This window comes from Thermothelomyces thermophilus, chromosome 3, assembly GCF_000226095.1.
Source record: "Thermothelomyces thermophilus ATCC 42464 chromosome 3, complete sequence".
In the NCBI taxonomy this organism is placed as follows: Eukaryota; Fungi; Ascomycota; class Sordariomycetes; order Sordariales; family Chaetomiaceae; genus Thermothelomyces; species Thermothelomyces thermophilus.
Window position 1 is genome coordinate 1,115,681 of NC_016474.1, and position 16,316 is coordinate 1,131,996.

Below are 16,316 nucleotides of genomic sequence, written 5' to 3' on the forward strand. Positions count from 1 at the left end.
TCGAGTTGAGTCGAGCAACCGAGAGAGAGCCTCGACGCCCGACCGGGGGGGGGGGGCCGTGGCACGGGGAGCGGATGCACGCGTGGCCGAGCCCCGGGTTCAACCTGGGCTCAGATCGCATCTGAGGACGGAGGCGCCCGTGAGCGTCGAGAATGACAGATAGCTTCCATGGGAGAGAACAGCAAGAGGTGCGCAGCAAAGTGTCCATACCCGGGCCTACACTACGTAGTAAGCTCGCAACGGAACCGATAAAGTCATCATCGGTACGGAAAACCTGTACATCAGCATGGTGTATATATTCCGGACTGAAGTGTGAGTGGGGAGAGTGGTCGGGAACTGATGGCGGTTGAATCGTTTTGGGAAGGGGGGGGGGGGGAATTGCTGTTCTGGTGGTCCACTGGGTGTTCGCTGGCAAGCCTTGCCGGATCTTCCAGGTTGCCATCTCGGTCCCCCCTGTACACTGCGCCCGCGTACTGTACATACAGACATACTTGTATGTTCAAGTAATCTGTCGTCAATTTGTATAGTAATCCGTACACTACTACATACTCTGAGTCGGTGAGGCCTGAACAAGGAAAATAAGGCATCCATGCCCATAAGACGACATTCCGTACACTTAGTATCCGCAGTACAGGCTCTGGCAGAGCATGAAGTGTGAAGTGAACAAGGCGGCGCTCTGCTAATATAGGTTCCTTATGTACAGTACAGTACAGTACATACCTTACATACTGCGGGTACTTAAGGTACGCAGCGTGCAGTCCGCAGTGGACAGATTTTCCTGTAATTGCGACGTCTTCTGCCTACCTGGATGCAGAGCCCAAGCAGCCGGCTGTTGCAGTGCCACGGCTGGAGTCGGACCCCTGCCGCCCATCCACACCTTGCACCGAGTCATCCTGGCTTGTCTCAAAAGACGGCTTGGCCCTCAGACGACGGCCTTTTGTTGCGTGGTTTGTTTGGGCAATGATGATACCAAGTAGCCACGCAAACTAAAAAGAAAACAACAGGAAAAAAAAAAAACCAAAAAAGAACCCTCGCTCGCGGATTGTAGCTATCGTTGCTGGGCTACCTAATAAGGATCTGTATGTACTGTACACATACCGGGGGGTTTACGCAGGGAATGATTTCCGGCATACCCGACTACCGAGCACTTGAATATGGTATGTACAAAGTACAGGATGGGTAGGTTACCTGAGGTATCAGGAATCAGGCTGACATACGTAATGCGTGCCCTGGGGGTGACGTCCTGGCTGCAGAGCCTCCAAGTCCTTCGTGCACTGCACACTGCACGCACATGGGCAAAGATTCATCATGCTCTTCTGGGCTCTGAGCCCCTCGTAGTTCACCTGATGTTGACTGTCCTAAATGGAACACCCTGATGTTTTCCCCCTCCAACGAATTTTGTGTGGTACTCGACTTTCAGGTCACGCAAACTCAGCTGCCCGGTCATTGCTCTGCTAGTTTTCCAGTGGTGTGCCCGGCTGCAATAGAACCGCAGTACCTCGCAATGCACCTTATTAGGTAAGGAAGGTAAGGGTCAGGCATGTACAGTATAGTACATACATGTTCCGTACAGTACGTTACTGGCACGATACGACTGGAAAGTACCTTCAGCTCCCAGCTCCCGTCCCGGACAAGGTTTTGGTCTCGGTTTCCACTTTTGGTCTTGGCTTTTTTGGCTGTGGACCCACTTAACCGCCCAGCAGGACACAGGCTTGGCGATTGCAGCCCACATCCTCGCGCCAGGTCCCGTCAACTCGTTCCCCTTCCCCATTCCACTCGGTCGTTTCCCTCCCGCTTCACGCCGCCCAGGCACCCGCAACCCACAACGAAGCACGCCTTCGTCCTCTTTTTGCGGCAGCAATCCGCCTCGTGCTGTGCTCAGGTGGTACGTTTGCAACAATATACCTTTCGAATTTGCCCTTGCTCCCGCTCCGCGTTGTTTTTTTTCTTCTGCTCTTTGTACTTCTCTGCCGCCGTCGTTCAACGCGGTCTGAGCTCGAGATCTCCCTCCGTCATATCTCCCCCCCCACCGGACATCACACACAACACTCCAACGTCCGCACACCGCCATCCTTTTGGAGCAGGCCTCGCCAGCAAACAGAGACGAATGCACCAGGCCGCCGAACTCACGACCATAACTTAATCTCCTGGCACAATTCGACGCCGGCGATACACTCCGTCACCACCGCTCCGGCCGTGCCTTGCCTCGCTCGAGATTGCAACCGCCCACTGCCTGTCCCCGGCCGCTCGGTTATCAGTTTCTCAAAGTTGGGCGTCTCCCTGTAAAACAGATGCGGGCACTGCGGAGACGGACCAGCAACTCTTTTTTTGCGATCCTCGATCTTTGAACGGATCTCAACACTGACTGCAACGGCCCGATCTGTACCTTGGCTTGCGAGCGGTGACGGGGAGGACTAGTTGGTCCCGCGGTTTGCCCCGAGGCACCGCGGCCGTGTTGTCGCTCGCCCCGCGGCCAGCTTTCGCGCGGTCCAGCACTGCAGTCCGTCTTACATGGGCACTTGCCGTCCAGGCTTCATAGTCTAACTTTCTACAATCCTCAAGGCCCCTCGACCCTCTTCGTGGATCTCCTGATATCTCTCGTCCAGCGGCCATGGCCGCCAACATACCCCAGATGGTCGCGAACGGCCAGATGTTGATGCTGCAACAGCAGCAGCAGCAGCAGCAACAGCAACAACAACAACAGCAGCAGCAGCAGCAGTCCTCGCGGGACAAGCAACTTCAAAATCTAGTCTCCACCCACCTGATGCAGAGTATGAGCTTGGCGCCCATCAACTCGTGGCAGTCTGGCGTCAGTATCGGAGATCGTTTTGCAAAGACCATCAATCTGTACGAAGTGTTTTCACATTTTCGAAGTTGATTCTCAAGCTTTGCCGCCCGTCGAGTTTCCTGCCTCGGCTTGCGGTATCTGGCACGATATCTTCGAGATGCTAACGGTTCCGCAGGGTATCAAATACGCTCTTGGCCTACCCAAGTCCCGATTGGCAAAAGTTCGCCTTGACCGCAATTGAACACGAGAAGAAGCTATTCTTGCAGTCACCGGATCGGGTAGGCAATCAATCAGTTCAGCCTTAGACCAGAGAGTGGTTTGTCTAACTCGGACCTAGCAATCCTATGATCACGCCATGGCGCAGAAGACCGCAGAGATGGTCAAACGGCGACAAGAAAACGCCACGGAGCTTCAGAACCATGTCAACAACGATGCGGCAAGGCAAGCCCAACTGCAGGCAGCCCAGCAGCGACAGCAGCAGATGATGCTGAATCAGATGGCCGCGAGGGGTCTGGGTCAACCGCCCCAGCACGGATTCCAGCCGATGCAAAACCCCATGCAGGTTCCTGTCATGCCTCAGCAGCCCCAGCAGTTGGGCATGGGGATGCCCACACCGGGCATGCTCCAGAACAGACCGGATCAGCGCCAGTTTCCCATGCAGATGGGACAAGCGCGCCAGCCAGGAGTACCTCAGGTCGATCCGCTCGGGCAGCTATCTCAGCAGGACAGGGCCAGAGTTAATGCGGTGGCGATGAGGCTCATGGGTAACACAGACGAGCATACAAAAAATAACATCCGACAACAGATGCAGCAGAGGATGACAGCCGCTCAACTACAGGAGTACGCCGCCCAAGGCAAGGATCCCGTCTTCATTTATTTCCAGAACCAGGCCCTCATGCACCTTCGGGCTCAGGCACAGAGGAACTTGATGCAGCAGCGAGCAGGCATGCCAGCCAACATGATGCGGCAAGCGCCGAACCAGGGCCCTATGAACCCTGCTCTCATGGGGAATCTGGCTCGGCAAGCGGTCATGCCCGATGGCCAGGCCTTCCCCCCAAACATGGAGGATATCCGTAATGAGCAGCAGATGGGCCTCCTCGCGCAGCAAGCCGGACAGACGGTAGTCCCCGCGAGCACCGCTCCCGGGCGGAATGCGACACCGGCAGCGATGACCGGCATGCCGCCGCAGGCTAGGCCGGGCAACCAACAGGGCCCGAACCAGACGCCGCGGCCTACGCAGGTCCAGCCCTTCGGGATGCCTGATGCTACGGCTGCTCAAGTCCAGGCCCAGCAGGGTGTTCGGGCGGTCCCCGGCCGACCCATGCCGGGCCAACCAGGAGCCATGGCAGCCCCGACGGCCCCTCCACAGGCTTCTCAGAGCCCGGCAATGAACACCCTCAACGCCCCGATGCGACAGCCACCAATACCCATGGGCCAAGGCAACGGCCACCCTGTGAGCCAGGGTAACCCGCCAATGGCAGCTACCCTAAACCCGCAATTTAACCACCAGAACAACACGAGACCACCGTCGCTGCAGGGGAACATGACCAACACTGCCATGGCGGGAATGGTCCCGAACCTCGGCCCCGACGGCGCCATGAGGAACTTTTATGCTCAGCTGCAACAGGATCGATCTGGAACTAGCGCCTTCCAAGGGCCTAAGCCAGGCTTGATGCCCGGGATCCCAGGGCCATCTCCGGCCGGTCCGATGGGCGGCCCAAATCAAGCCGGTGTCGTCGATGCCAGCCAGAAGGCCAATGGCCACATGCAGCCGACGACGCAGCCCGGGCTTGGGCAGCAGCAGCCCAAACCCGTGCCTAGCGAGGCTGACCAGCGATTCAATGCATTCGCCCAGTCCCCGCAAGGGCGGGCGGCCATGAGCAACATGGATGTGCCTCCCCAGATTCTAGCGCAGCTCCGAGGGATAGTACCCCCCGAAACGCGGAAATGGTCCCAGCTCCGGCAGTTCCTCCAGGCCAATCCGGGTGTCGTTCCTGCTCCACTGATCAACCGTCTCGGCTACTGGCAGACGGTGCAGTTTAAGCAAGCGTGGGAAAAACGGCAGCAAGCCGCAGCCGCGGTGGCTCCTCAGGGTCCGAACGGGCCTCTTCCTCAGCAACCGGGCTTCCAACCGCCGCCGCTCCCCCCGGGAATGTCATATCCGCCCAACATCTCGCAGGTATCTCGTCAAGAGATTGAAGGTGTCCGGAGGAACCCGCAGTTCGCCAATATGTCGGATGAGGTTTTGATCGAGGTCGTGAGGAAGTACAAGCGTGACCTTTGGGCAAAGAGGGCCTGGGAACAGCATAGGCAATCCCAGCAAGCAAGGGTTAATATCAACCTTGCCGGAGGGGTCCAAAAGCCGGGTGCGCTGATGGCTCAGGCTCCGGCCGGCCAGCAGGGCGCCGTTTCCGCGGCGCCGCAACCGACCACATCAATGGGAGTCCAGCAACAGACCACTCAGCCTCCTCAACCGAAGCCTGCGGCTGCCCCGGTGTCAGAGGCTCCTGCCGCCCCTGCTAAGGGCGCACGTCAACAACCCCTTAACCCGTCGCCTGCCACGGTGGCCAAGAGCCTGAAGCGGCCGAACCCGGAGGATCCCAATGATGTGGCCGGCCAACCAGGTGGTGCCGCGCAGAGACCTGCTCCCCAATCGGAAACCCGACCTCCTTCGGCCGCTTCAAAGCCAACCGTGGAGCAGCTCATGAAGCTTTCTCCGGAACAACTCGCGAAGATACCCCAAGAGCAGTTGGCAAGACTGCCGCCAGATCAACAAAAAGCAATTGCGATGCGGATTCGGCAGGCCATGCCGCCCGTCCCACCTGAACTCTACGCCCGACTCAAAAACCTGGCTACTGAGGGGCATCGGCTTGCTCTCGATGAAGTAAGGCAGCAAGAAGCGCAGCCGCAGCAGGGTGCCAGGATAACAATGTCGTCCCCAATGTTCGGCGAGACTCGCCTCAAACTTACCCAGATTGCTGAAAAGATCAAGTGGTTCCGTGGCCCTGTTATCGGCAAGTGGTACTCGTACACCAAGGACGACTCGAGGGCAAGAATGTTCTTCAAGATCGTATGTTTTCCAGTCCCATCTCTCCCACCACTCCCCCTCGCCCCCCCCCCCCCAAAAAAAAAAAAAAAGAAAGAGAAGAAAACAACCCTTTTTGTAGCTTGGCAAGCCGAGAGTGTTCTAACGCTTTGTCCAGAGATTCAAGGTATCCCGGCAGTTTGTCGACGGCGATCAGATGTCGCAGCTGCCCGAGTCCTTGACGATAACCAAGGACGAGCTAGATCAATACATGAACATGTTAGAGAGTATGGTGCAAGACATAGAGATGCTCAAGAGATCGGCAGGCCAATCCGGGGCTGGTGCTGGAGTCCAAGTCCCACCTCAACCTTCTCCCTTGAGCGCTGCGAACCTGGAGAAACAGACCCAGGCCCTCAAGCAAGCACAGAACCGAACGGCAACCAAGGCAGCTCAACCGCCGGCGGCACCGACGACGTCGCAGCCACCGTTCCAGTTTGGTATGCAAAAGTCGTCGCCCGCCGGAAATCCGGAATACCTGAGCGAGCAGCGAATTACGCAAGCGAATCTGGTCATCCCACCGGCTCGCAAGAAAGCCAAGACCGGGGCGGGCCAGGCCTCGCCGCCCATGGCCCAGCAGCAGACACCCAACGCGTCGTCACCGCAAGTCGGCACGCCGTCGCCCGCGGCTGCCAGGAAGCCAGAGCCGCCTAAGTTGAGGTGCCCGGAGCCTGGCTGCGAGATAAATTCAATCGGGTTCCTGACGGAGGAAGCACTCAACACACACCGTCAGGAGGAGCATGTCAAGCCGTTTGAGAACCCTCATGGCTTCCTCCAGGAGCAGATGGCTGCCGCACTTGGTTTGGATGCCCAGGGCAATCCGAAGGCGTCGCCAAAGCCTGGCGCTCAGAGCGTCTCGACTCCGGCGGCGACGCCCATGAGCATCAGCCGTTCCAAGCAGGGCCAGAAGCCGGCAGCGACCCCGATGTCCCGGGCCGGGTCGATGCAGCGGCAAGGCAGCGCGGCAGGCGCCAAGCCCGGCGAAAACGCTGGCACTCCGGGCCGGAACTTGGCCGCGAAACAAGGGGCCGGAACCCCACAGATCCCTACTGCCGAGGATCCGTGGATGAGCTCGACGGTCGACCCGCAAGACCTGTTTTCCGGCCTCAGCAGCTCACTCGAGGCGGTCACGGGGACCTTGGTGCCGGACTTTGGCACGTACCGGTCGCTTACGCCTAACGATACTCCCGAGTCGAGCAAGGACAGCGGAACGTCGGAAGCGACCAGCGACATTGCTGAGACGGCGGCACTGGACATCGACCTGCAGGTGCAGCCGCTCGACAACGACTTGCTTTATGACATGACCAACATCAACATGGAGAACTTTGGGTCGCCCAGTATGGACATGGATATGGACTTGTTCACGAACGAGTCGATGATGTTCCCACTGGACGATCTGCAGAACGACTTCTCCAAGCCTTTCCGGGTAGATCGGGAGCTTTACTCGACGGAGGTGTGAAACTGGTGCCGAGGGGAGCGGGGGGAAGGATGCGAAGAGACGCAGCAGCAGCAGCAGCAGCAGCAGCAGCAGCAGCAGATCGGGTATTTGGATACCTAGGACACATATATCCTTGGAGCGGCATTATCGGGGAGGCAGCGAGAGGGACGAATGTGGCGACACTCTGGGAGGGGGTGAGAATAGTAGGTCTCCGTGCCAAGGAGCTGAGGAAGCTGAGGGCGGCGGGAGTTTAGGGTTTGGGTTGGGGGGTCAGAGGGTTGGAGGTTATGACCGAGGAAGCATTGAGAAGAAAAGGGGAGTTATTCAGTGGAAAAAAAACAGGGTTTGGCGTCGACATTGGTTTCGTGTGTGTGCTTTCTAGGGAGAGAGGGGGCGGTGCCACCATGGGCCATTTTGGGCTGGATATCGTATATGGTCTGTGTGTCGAAGCTCTTTTTTGTCTTGTTTATTATCGTCGTGGCTCATTTCTCTGGGTTGGGTGCGGCCAATCCGTGGACTCTGGGGGGAGTTAGTGGTTCGGCTGGGGCATGTCTTTTCATCTGGGAACAGCGGTACGGGATGGCGGTGTATGTACAAGATCACCCGGCCATGTACGTCCGTACGCACATTCTCAACCGGGGAATGACCGGGGCTTTTTGGGTCGGGGTCGTGCATTGTTGTTTCTGAAGTAGTGCACTCGTTTCGGAGGCGAGTGCTGCCAGTGGGCTATGCCAACAGCCAGGGACATGTCGTTTACCATTTGAGTTCGTCTCTGTGTTCCTCTTCTAGTGTTGTGGAGCCGTAGTCCCCCGATGGCATACCGCATTAGTTGGAGGTAGCGCGTTTCGTCCATATTATTCTACGTGGATAATCTTGGGAGGTATATTATAATATACAAACGGTCTTGGAGGATGATAAGAGTTCGCCCACGCCCCATCCCACCCTCTCCTTCCCTTGGCTCCGTGTCCATCTCGCGGTTTCGAGTGTGCTGCAATATCTCTAGTAATCCCCCCCGGGGGGGGGGGCGGTTGCATGAAGTGCGGCGCGTGAATCCCTGCTGTCGGAGTCGCTGGCCGAGATCCCGAGTGAGTCTAACCCTGAGTCTCTCTCGGACCTCAACCTTGCAACCTGAGGGTTAACCGTTGAGAAACGCGTTTGGACGCGTATTTACAAATTGCCAGATTTGGACAAGTGGAAGGCGGACCCACTGCAATCTTGCAGTTCATCGAAGAGGGCCGAGCGTCGCAGCGCGTGCCTGGGGTTCCGATGTGGATGCCGGCCGACGCGTTAACCTTGCTTAACACCAAAAGCGCGGGACTCGGGAGGGGCGACGTGGTTGGAGAGTCATTTCGCCGTCCTCGTGTTGTTGTAAGAAGGGTCTCTCGTGTTCTCTCTCCGGACTGAGCACAAACGTTACAGTAATCCGTACATTCTTCGGGGTTCGGACACTTGGAGTTTCCCTACGCAGAAGACTCCCCAAATTCTCTGCAGCACCTTCCTTTCCTTTGGCTGCCCGCTGCATTTCTCTCTCCCGCCCCCCGCCTAAAGTCGTTTTTTGCTTGTTTCAATTGCAATTGACTTGTCTGTTTGCCGGAGGAAGAACGCGGAGTCAGCCCTCCCTCCCTCCCCCCTCCCGCGTCTGTCATACGTTCCGGAAACCGCCAGCAAGGATGGATGCATCATCGCCCGTCAAACGCCGCGTCCTCGGTGCGCTCGACCCCAACGCGTGCTCGCCCAACAAGGCGAGGAGACACGAGGGTGGTAAGCAGCAGCTCTTCACGCCGGCGCGACACCTGAGCCCGGTCAAGGTCAAGTCGGTTGCGCCCCGGCAGGAGCTGAGCGTGGGCGGTGCCTCGCCGACCACCCGCGTTTCGTCTGCATCGCCGTCGTCGTCACCGTCACCGTCCCCGTTCTCGTCCCTGTCCTCATCCCAATCATTGGTGCCGGACACGCCGGAGAGGGAGACGGGCGTCGAGTCGAGGAAACGCCGCTCTCCTAATCCGTCCGCCATTAACCCTCCTACGTCCGGGATGGCGGCAGCGGCAGAGGCAGAGGCGGCCGAGGGAGGCGAACCGGCCGCGAAGCGGGCTTGCCTCGACGGCATGAGGGAAGATGGTCAAGTACGTCGGTCAGAGGTATGCAATGCATACATGCAAAACATTGCGTTGCCGCCGTGTGCAGCGACAGCAACAGCAGCAGCAACAACAACAATGTTCGTCGCGGTTTCGGAAACTAATGCTCTTTCTCTTCCCTACCTAGTCGCCGCCCTCCTCGACCTCAACGACCCGGACCACCGGCACAACCCGTCATCGTTCCGCCTCCCCGGACACGCCATCCGTGTTTGACAACTCGGCAGTCGACAACTCCCAGCTTACTATCCTCACCGAGCCCGATGCCACGGGGCCCAACCCCAACCCCGCTCCGGTCCCTGCCCCGCGGGCGCGACCCAGGTTGACGCGAGAGCAGGCCAGAGAGGTATGCCGCAAAAGACTCCATCCCCGCATCCGCGCTTTGCTCTCGTCACCTCGCGTTTGGCTCCGCGTACAGACAAGACATAAACATTACCGGAGCTCGAACGACGCTGACAGAGGAGTTGGTCAAACAGAAAGCAGAAATCCTCCGCCTCCGTCTCGGGCTAGCCAGTTACAAGGTGCGCACTGGCCAGACCGACGTGCCGCTGGATAGGCTGGAAGCGAGGCTTGCCGGAGATGCGAGGCACGCGGGGGGTTCGTCCGCGTCTTCCTTCCACGGCCAGACCCAAGCCCAAGGTCAGAGTACCCACCACGGTCCAACCACGTCCGTTGCCGCCTCTTTCCCCCCTCCGGGAGCCACCGCTGCAGCCGCGGCGGCACAGCGGGAACACAGGCGACGTCTGCCCGGCGCGCCAGTTAGGAGAGCGAGCGTCGGGACGGAGCGGGGGCACTATTCGCGGCCCGCACCGCCGTCGCGCAGTCAGCTTCTCGAGGAGGTGCGGTTGGCCCTCGCTCGCGAGACCGAGCAAGGGCAGGACCGTCAACACGACGACCGACATCAGAACCGCCACGACCGTTACGATCATCACCACCAGCTCCACCACGACTACCGCTACTCCCACATGGCCTCGCACCAGTACCAACACCACCACCACCACCAACGGCGCCAATCCGAAGCCCTGCTCGACACCCGACATGACCCAGAGCGGTACAGGTACGCCTCCAATCCCGCGGACAGGAGACCGCGCACCGCGACCGACGTGCCAGGCTCGTCTTTGGTGTCGTCGTCGTTGTCGTCGTCATCATCATCATCGTCCTCGTCGGCGGCCGCGTGGCTGCCGTCTTCCTCTTCTCGAAGAAGGGCGGCCAGCTTTGCCGGGAACGGCGGGTATTTGAGAAAGGAGGAGAACGCAGACGAGAATCGAAGGAGAGAAGAATACGAAGAGGACATGGATAGCAGAGGGGGCGCCGCGAGTGGGCTGCTCAGCCTGGCTCGCAGCTAGAAGCTGCGGACTAGGGGCTGGGCGACGGCCTCCTCGCGCCGTCGTGCAGGCAGGACGGAGGTTTGCCTGAACTGGGAAGAAGAAGAAGAAGAAGAAGAAGAAGAAGAAGAAGAAGAAGAAGAAGAAGAAGAAGAAGAAGAAGAAGAGGAGGAGGAGGAGGAGGAGGAGGAGGAGGAGGAGGAGGAGGAGGAGGATTGATATATGGGGGGCATCCGCTATGTGTGGCCCGGGGGGCTAGATGTATTACCACGTCAGTGGGCCTGCCAAGTTCATGTGTATATGTGTGTGTGTGTGTTGTGTTTGGCGGTAGATGCTTCATGTTTGCTTCATATTTGTGCCCTTATCTGTTGGCGCTTGGGTGTTGGCAAGTGGGATAAAACCGCATCCTTAACCAATTGTCAATCTTTCTTCCACGTACGTAACTGACGAAGAATCTCTTGTCGCTGACCGAGATCGTATGTTACGCCATGCTCTGCGCTTCCCTCTGAGGTCGAAGAGAATCAACAATCGGTCAACCGCAAGAGGAATTACCAGCAACGAGCTGCTCTCCTACCCTGGTGTATCATGTCTATCGACCGTGCTTACATAGTAAGGAAGGGGCAGGGTCCCTTGTTCCTTGTGTAGATCTGTCGCGCATCACCCGCCGATCATGTATGTACTATGTACTGTTCGGATGACGTGGTTCTCCTACACTTGTCAAATCACTATAACTGACTGACTTCACGGGATCCATGTCAGCTTCTGGAAACCCAAGACGAAACACACTTCTCTGCTTGCGTGCCCTCTGTGCTAGTAATCGGCTGGAGGGCTGCACGGTGTGCTCCGTCCAGCCAGTGATGGATCGATTGATTTTGAAATCAGTCAACCCCCATCCCGAGACGACCTCGAGAGGAGAAGGCGTGAGTGATGTTGGGAAGTGGCCGTCTGTGGCTGGCTCAATGAGCCAAGGAGGGGCAGCTCCGCGAGGCTTCGACGTCTTGTTGACATTGATCGGGCTCGTAAGTTTTGAGACGATACAAGCGACGAACGACGGACCCTTCAGCAACCGGCCGCACGAATAGCTCGACAATATCATCAGATTAGTTGGATAAGAGTTGAGCAGCTCTCCTAGGTAATAAGTTAAGACATGTTCTCTATTTCTCCCCCCTCCGGCCCTGCAGGAAGTCGTCCAGATCCACATGCACCCTCAGCCCCTTCTCCGCCATGGTCTCGACCACGGCCCTCAGCTCCGCCTCGCTCAGCATCCCCGCCATGCCCTCCCCAAAGGCCTCCATGTAGACCTCCTTGGCGCCCGGGCAGGCGCCGATGGCGCGGTAGAACACCTCCCTCGCGCGGCCCCGCCCCAGCTCCGCCCTCCGCGAGCAGCAGAACCGGAGGTAGCGGATCCACAGCTCGGCGCTGCCCCGGCACGCGTTGTCGTCGCCGTCGTCCAGGGCCGCCTCGAACGCCGCCCGGACCGAGTGCGCCGTCCCCGCGCCCGCGCGCGCCTCGTGGTGGATCGCGAACCGCCGCGTCCCCAGCCGGTCGTGCGGCGGCCGCAGCGGCCGCCCCGCCAGCGCCCGCGTCCGCAGCACCGCGCGCACCGGGTCGTCGATGCGCAGCGGCGGCTGGCTCCAGGCGAAGAGCGAGAGGAAGAGGGTGTTGTGCGGGAAGAGGTGGACGAACGTCTGGAGCTGGTCGCGCACGTAGCTTGGGCGGTAGGGACTGTGGTAAAAGGAGGGTGGGGGGAAGCGGTTAGCACTCTGTTTAAAGGAGTTGGGGCGGGCGGGAGGGGCGGGATACTGGGCGTGTGTGTGTGTGCGTGTGTGTGTGTGTATGCGGATGACGGCGGCTTACCCGTGTGTTGCGTGGTGGTAAAGTAGGCAGGCGGCGCTTTGGAGGAGGCGTTCGTGGTGCGGGGTGTCGTGGAGGTTGCGAGACTGGAGCTCGTGAGAGAAGGCATGGATGGTGGAGAGCGCGGCACTGATGTTGCCTTGGGTCTCGGATGTCGGCTCGCTTCCGCCCTCGGCAGAGAGGTACTCGAGCAGCATCAAGCTCTCGGCATACTGCGCTGCAGTTCCCAGTTGTCGGGACGAGAGCGAGTAGTCTCTGGTGCTGGCGATCTGGGACTTGGCCGTGAGCAGGAGAGCCGGAGACGGGATTGGGCCGCGGAACTCCTTGTCAACTGACGAACAGAGACGAGCGAGCGCCAGATCTTTCTGACCAGACTCGAGGTGAGTCCAGGCCCAAGTGTTCCATAGCAGCTGGCCGTCGGATGAGAGTGGCTGCCGCCGTTGTCACCGTGAGTCCAGGCTGTGGCACAGTTCCGAGGGCAGCTAGCTTACCTGTACCAGCCCCGTCGCCGATGAGAAGACTTTGTGAGAGACCTCGGCGTTGCCGTTCGCCCACTCGACCAGAGCGTAGGCATTGTACAACTGGATATTGGAGCTATACTGCTTCAGCAAACCCTTGGCGACCTTCCTCGCTCGGGCTGAGTCGTCGTTCAACCATTCCATCGCCAAATAGTACGTGGCGAGCGCCTCCATTCCGCAGTCTCTGACCAGATACCCGATGGTGCGGAGGACCCAAGAGAGGTCCACCTGCTTGTCTGCCGCCTCATATATTCTCGACCACTCGTCCAGGTATCGGAATTTGGAGCTCTTACAAAACAGAAGCTGAGCTGATATGGCTAGGCTGCCGCCGTGCTGTATAAACTCGGGGCCGTGCCGCGTAAGATCCCGTGTTGTCGTCCCAGCCTCCTCTTTTCCCAAGCCGAGATCGAGCCCCTGGCCCGTCGCGGCAACGAACGGGTCACGCAAGAGGGCGAGGAATGGCTCCCCGGATAGGCCTGCCGGTGGGAGCCCGCAAAAGACCAGAAAGGCATCGGCCAGTAGAGGTTTGACTTGCGGGACAACGGGTGAGGGAAACCAGACCAGAAATTCCTTGATATCCGAAAACAGGACTACCCTGAACGGGTCATCCTCGGTCCCTTCGTCCAGCGTCCTGGCCGGCATGCGCGCCTTCTCGGCCCCTTGCTTCTCCATCAGAGCCCAAGCTTTCAAGGGATCCATCGTCCCGCGCACCACGCTCGGCTTATCACTCTTCGGCTCGGGCGGATCAACCATGCCTTCTCCCGCCTCGACAAAGTGCCGCCACCCTCTGGCGCCGTCCTCGCCTATCCGAGCGACCTCTCCCTCCCAAAAGTCGGCAAACGAGGTCAGCGCGGCCTCGGCAGCATACTCCGCAGGCGGCCGGCAGAAGGTCATCTCCAACAGCGCCTGCCACGCGGCCACGGCCAGCTCGGCGAACCCGGCGTCGTGCAGCAGCCGCGTCAGCCTCAAAAAGACATAGACAACCTGCCGACAGAGCTCCTCCTCGCCCTCCCGGCCGGCGGCGGCAACCCGCTCCAGCTCCCGCCCCAGCGCCTTCAGCTTCCCCACGATCATGTCCCTGACCTGCTCCACCGCGAACCCGGCGACCCTCCCAGTCTCGTAGTTCAACCGCGCCTTCCACAGACCGAACCCGGCATCCGGAGAGCCGACCTCCTCCCACTTCTTCTTCAACACCCCCTCCTCCCAGACCCTGGCCCCCTCCCGCATCATCCCCAGCAGGAGCGTCTCCCTGTCCTGCGGGGAGACGGCATGGGGCAGGGCTTCCTGGTAGAGCGACAGCTTCAGCTCGGCAAGGGAACGGGCCTCTTCGGCGGTTCGGCCCCCGAGAATGTCCGGGATCGCGGAAGAAGGGGAAGAAGGGGAAGAGAAAGAGGAAGAGGCAGAGGCGAAGAGGCTGTCCTGCAGAGCGACGAGTTCCAGCCAAGCGGGGATGTCGGAGGGGTGGGTTTTGACGCGGCGGGAGAGGTCGGCCGCGCGGGCTCTGGGGCCCGGGAGGTCGGGTTCCGGTTCGGGGGACGGGGAACGCGACGGGGAGGAGTCCGAGTCCGAGTCCGAGTCCGAGTCGGAGGGAAGGTTGTCCTGCCGGGCTTTGCCGTAGGTGGAGCGGTAGTCTGGTGGTGATGGTGGGTGGGTGCCGTCCTCATCGTGGCCGTTGTGGTGGCGTTTCCGTTTGCGCGGTGGGGATAGTGGGATGAAGGCCTCTGATGGTGGTCGTGCTGAATGAGCCGGTTCCGGCTCCGGTTTGATGCGCCTGGGATGGAGGCGGGCGGCAGCCGCGACGAGGGCCTTGTCGCGGAAGGCGGAGCCGCTGCCGCTGCCTTCGCCCGGGAGCCGGATACTGAACTGTTCCCGGACGCCGTCGCGGTGGATGATCAGGAAGCCGGGGGAACCGATGACTCGGCCGCCGCCGAAGCGGTGGTAGACCGGCACCTGCGAGCGGTCATTGCTCCCGTACTGCACGATGAGAGGGTCGCCGCGCTTGTCCATGACGAAGAGGTCGTTGCTGCTCAGGACGGGGGAGCCTGCGCGGTCGCACCTATCTCGACCGGGTGCATTCCTTGGGCTTCTGGATCGGGAGGTGTGGTGGCGCTCATGGCGACTACGATGGCGCCCTCGTTCGCTGTCCTTTTCCCTCTTTCGCTCCCTCTCGCGATCCCTTTCACGATCCCTCTCAGGGTCCCCCCGACTCCGATGCCTCTCGCGATCCCGACCCCGCTCTCGGCTGGAACGCCGGTGCCCACGGTCCGCCTCTCGGCGGTCACGGCCACGGTCACGGCTGCGACTATCCTTGTCGGCCCGGCCTTGGCGGTCTTTGTAGGATTGGATTTCTTCCTCTGTTTGCCGAGCCGTGGGCGCGGGCTCAGGGGTGGGATTCGGCTTGAAGGATCCAAACTTCGGCACAGCCCGTCGCTTATCCTTGTCCTGCCTCTGCTCTTTGTCCATTGGTGCCGCTTCAATGACGAGGGTCTAGATTGCCATCCTCGTCGTCACAACTCATCGGCGATGATTATCAGTCCAGACACTTTTGCCCATCGATTGAGCTGCCGTTTTCCGAGTCATAGCAAGTCGGAGGCTACATGAAAAAAATTAGCAATTATTCTATAGGTTTTGCAGCGGCGAGCATGGGTGTTTCTGCGTTCTCTTCCAACATGTCGCTGGTTGCTCGGACTTGATTCAGTGGCTGAGACCTTTGTTCGCGGCTGCAGAGCCTAAAATAGGCAACGGTCAGCGCGGCCAATGGGCGAATCAGCGCCGAGTTACGGCCTTCCTTTGCCGACACCCTTGTCCCCACATGACAGAACCTTGTGTCACCGCATAACGTTACACGGTAGTTAGGTAAAGTAACTAACATAGTAGTGCAGAGAAACGATCCGCTGTAACATCCGGTGCGGCATGTAGCCAGAGCCGAGACCAGCCTTCTGCGCGCCGCTCGGATTTAATCTGGTGATTGTTGGGTCGTTGATCGAAGTCACTGGAGACAGGCTGAAATTGTAACTAGTCATTGCCTTACTCGTACCCCTCCCCAGAGACACCTAATGTTGGCTGTTAACACATGTTTTTGCGACGCGGGAATTAGCAGCATGGTGTGTGCATTCCAGCCTTGTCTCTGTCTCGCACAATAACGACCTGAAAACCCCCGGAATTCACCAGCCGCACCTGCC

The 16,316-nt window shown here is 59.4% G+C and overlaps 3 protein-coding genes across 3 annotated transcripts; 2 read left to right on the forward strand and 1 right to left on the reverse strand.

The window, feature by feature from the left end:
* Window positions 1-1,779: 1,779 nt before the first annotated feature.
* Window positions 1,780-7,508, forward strand: MYCTH_2303672 (uncharacterized protein). The gene is made up of 5 exons (XM_003662663.1): window positions 1,780-1,885; window positions 2,563-2,847; window positions 2,964-3,066; window positions 3,126-5,858; window positions 5,992-7,508. Exons 2-5 carry the CDS (start codon window positions 2,612-2,614, stop codon window positions 7,327-7,329), a joined length of 4,410 nt encoding a protein of 1,469 aa, XP_003662711.1. The 5' UTR covers window positions 1,780-1,885; window positions 2,563-2,611; the 3' UTR covers window positions 7,330-7,508.
* Window positions 7,509-8,561: 1,053 nt separating this feature from the next.
* MYCTH_2303678 (uncharacterized protein) lies at window positions 8,562-10,889 on the forward strand. The gene is made up of 3 exons (XM_003662664.1): window positions 8,562-9,428; window positions 9,568-9,783; window positions 9,914-10,889. Exons 1-3 carry the CDS (start codon window positions 8,979-8,981, stop codon window positions 10,781-10,783), a joined length of 1,536 nt encoding a protein of 511 aa, XP_003662712.1. The 5' UTR covers window positions 8,562-8,978; the 3' UTR covers window positions 10,784-10,889.
* A 1,027-nt stretch (window positions 10,890-11,916) lies between these two features.
* MYCTH_2138875 (uncharacterized protein) lies at window positions 11,917-15,597 on the reverse strand (the record flags this gene model as incomplete). The annotated part of the gene is made up of 4 exons (XM_003662665.1): window positions 11,917-12,487; window positions 12,620-13,047; window positions 13,108-15,176; window positions 15,258-15,597. 4 exons carry the CDS (start codon window positions 15,595-15,597, stop codon window positions 11,917-11,919), a joined length of 3,408 nt encoding a protein of 1,135 aa, XP_003662713.1.
* Between the last annotated feature and the right edge of the window lie 719 nt (window positions 15,598-16,316).

What these genes read in the sequence shown, in the direction of transcription:
- MYCTH_2303672 (XM_003662663.1), top strand. Translation starts at nt 2,612, where the DNA reads ATGGCCGCCAACATACCCCAGATGGTCGCGAACGGCCAGATGTTGATG. An exon ending in TCTTGCAGTCACCGGATCGG is followed by an intron (nt 3,067 to 3,125) that starts GTAGGCAATCAA and finishes ACTCGGACCTAG; the next exon opens with CAATCCTATGATCACGCCAT. An exon ending in CAAGAATGTTCTTCAAGATC is followed by an intron (nt 5,859 to 5,991) that starts GTATGTTTTCCA and finishes CGCTTTGTCCAG; the next exon opens with AGATTCAAGGTATCCCGGCA.
- MYCTH_2303678 (XM_003662664.1), top strand. Translation starts at nt 8,979, where the DNA reads ATGGATGCATCATCGCCCGTCAAACGCCGCGTCCTCGGTGCGCTCGAC. An exon ending in GCATGAGGGAAGATGGTCAA is followed by an intron (nt 9,429 to 9,567) that starts GTACGTCGGTCA and finishes TTCCCTACCTAG; the next exon opens with TCGCCGCCCTCCTCGACCTC. An exon ending in CGCGAGAGCAGGCCAGAGAG is followed by an intron (nt 9,784 to 9,913) that starts GTATGCCGCAAA and finishes TTGGTCAAACAG; the next exon opens with AAAGCAGAAATCCTCCGCCT.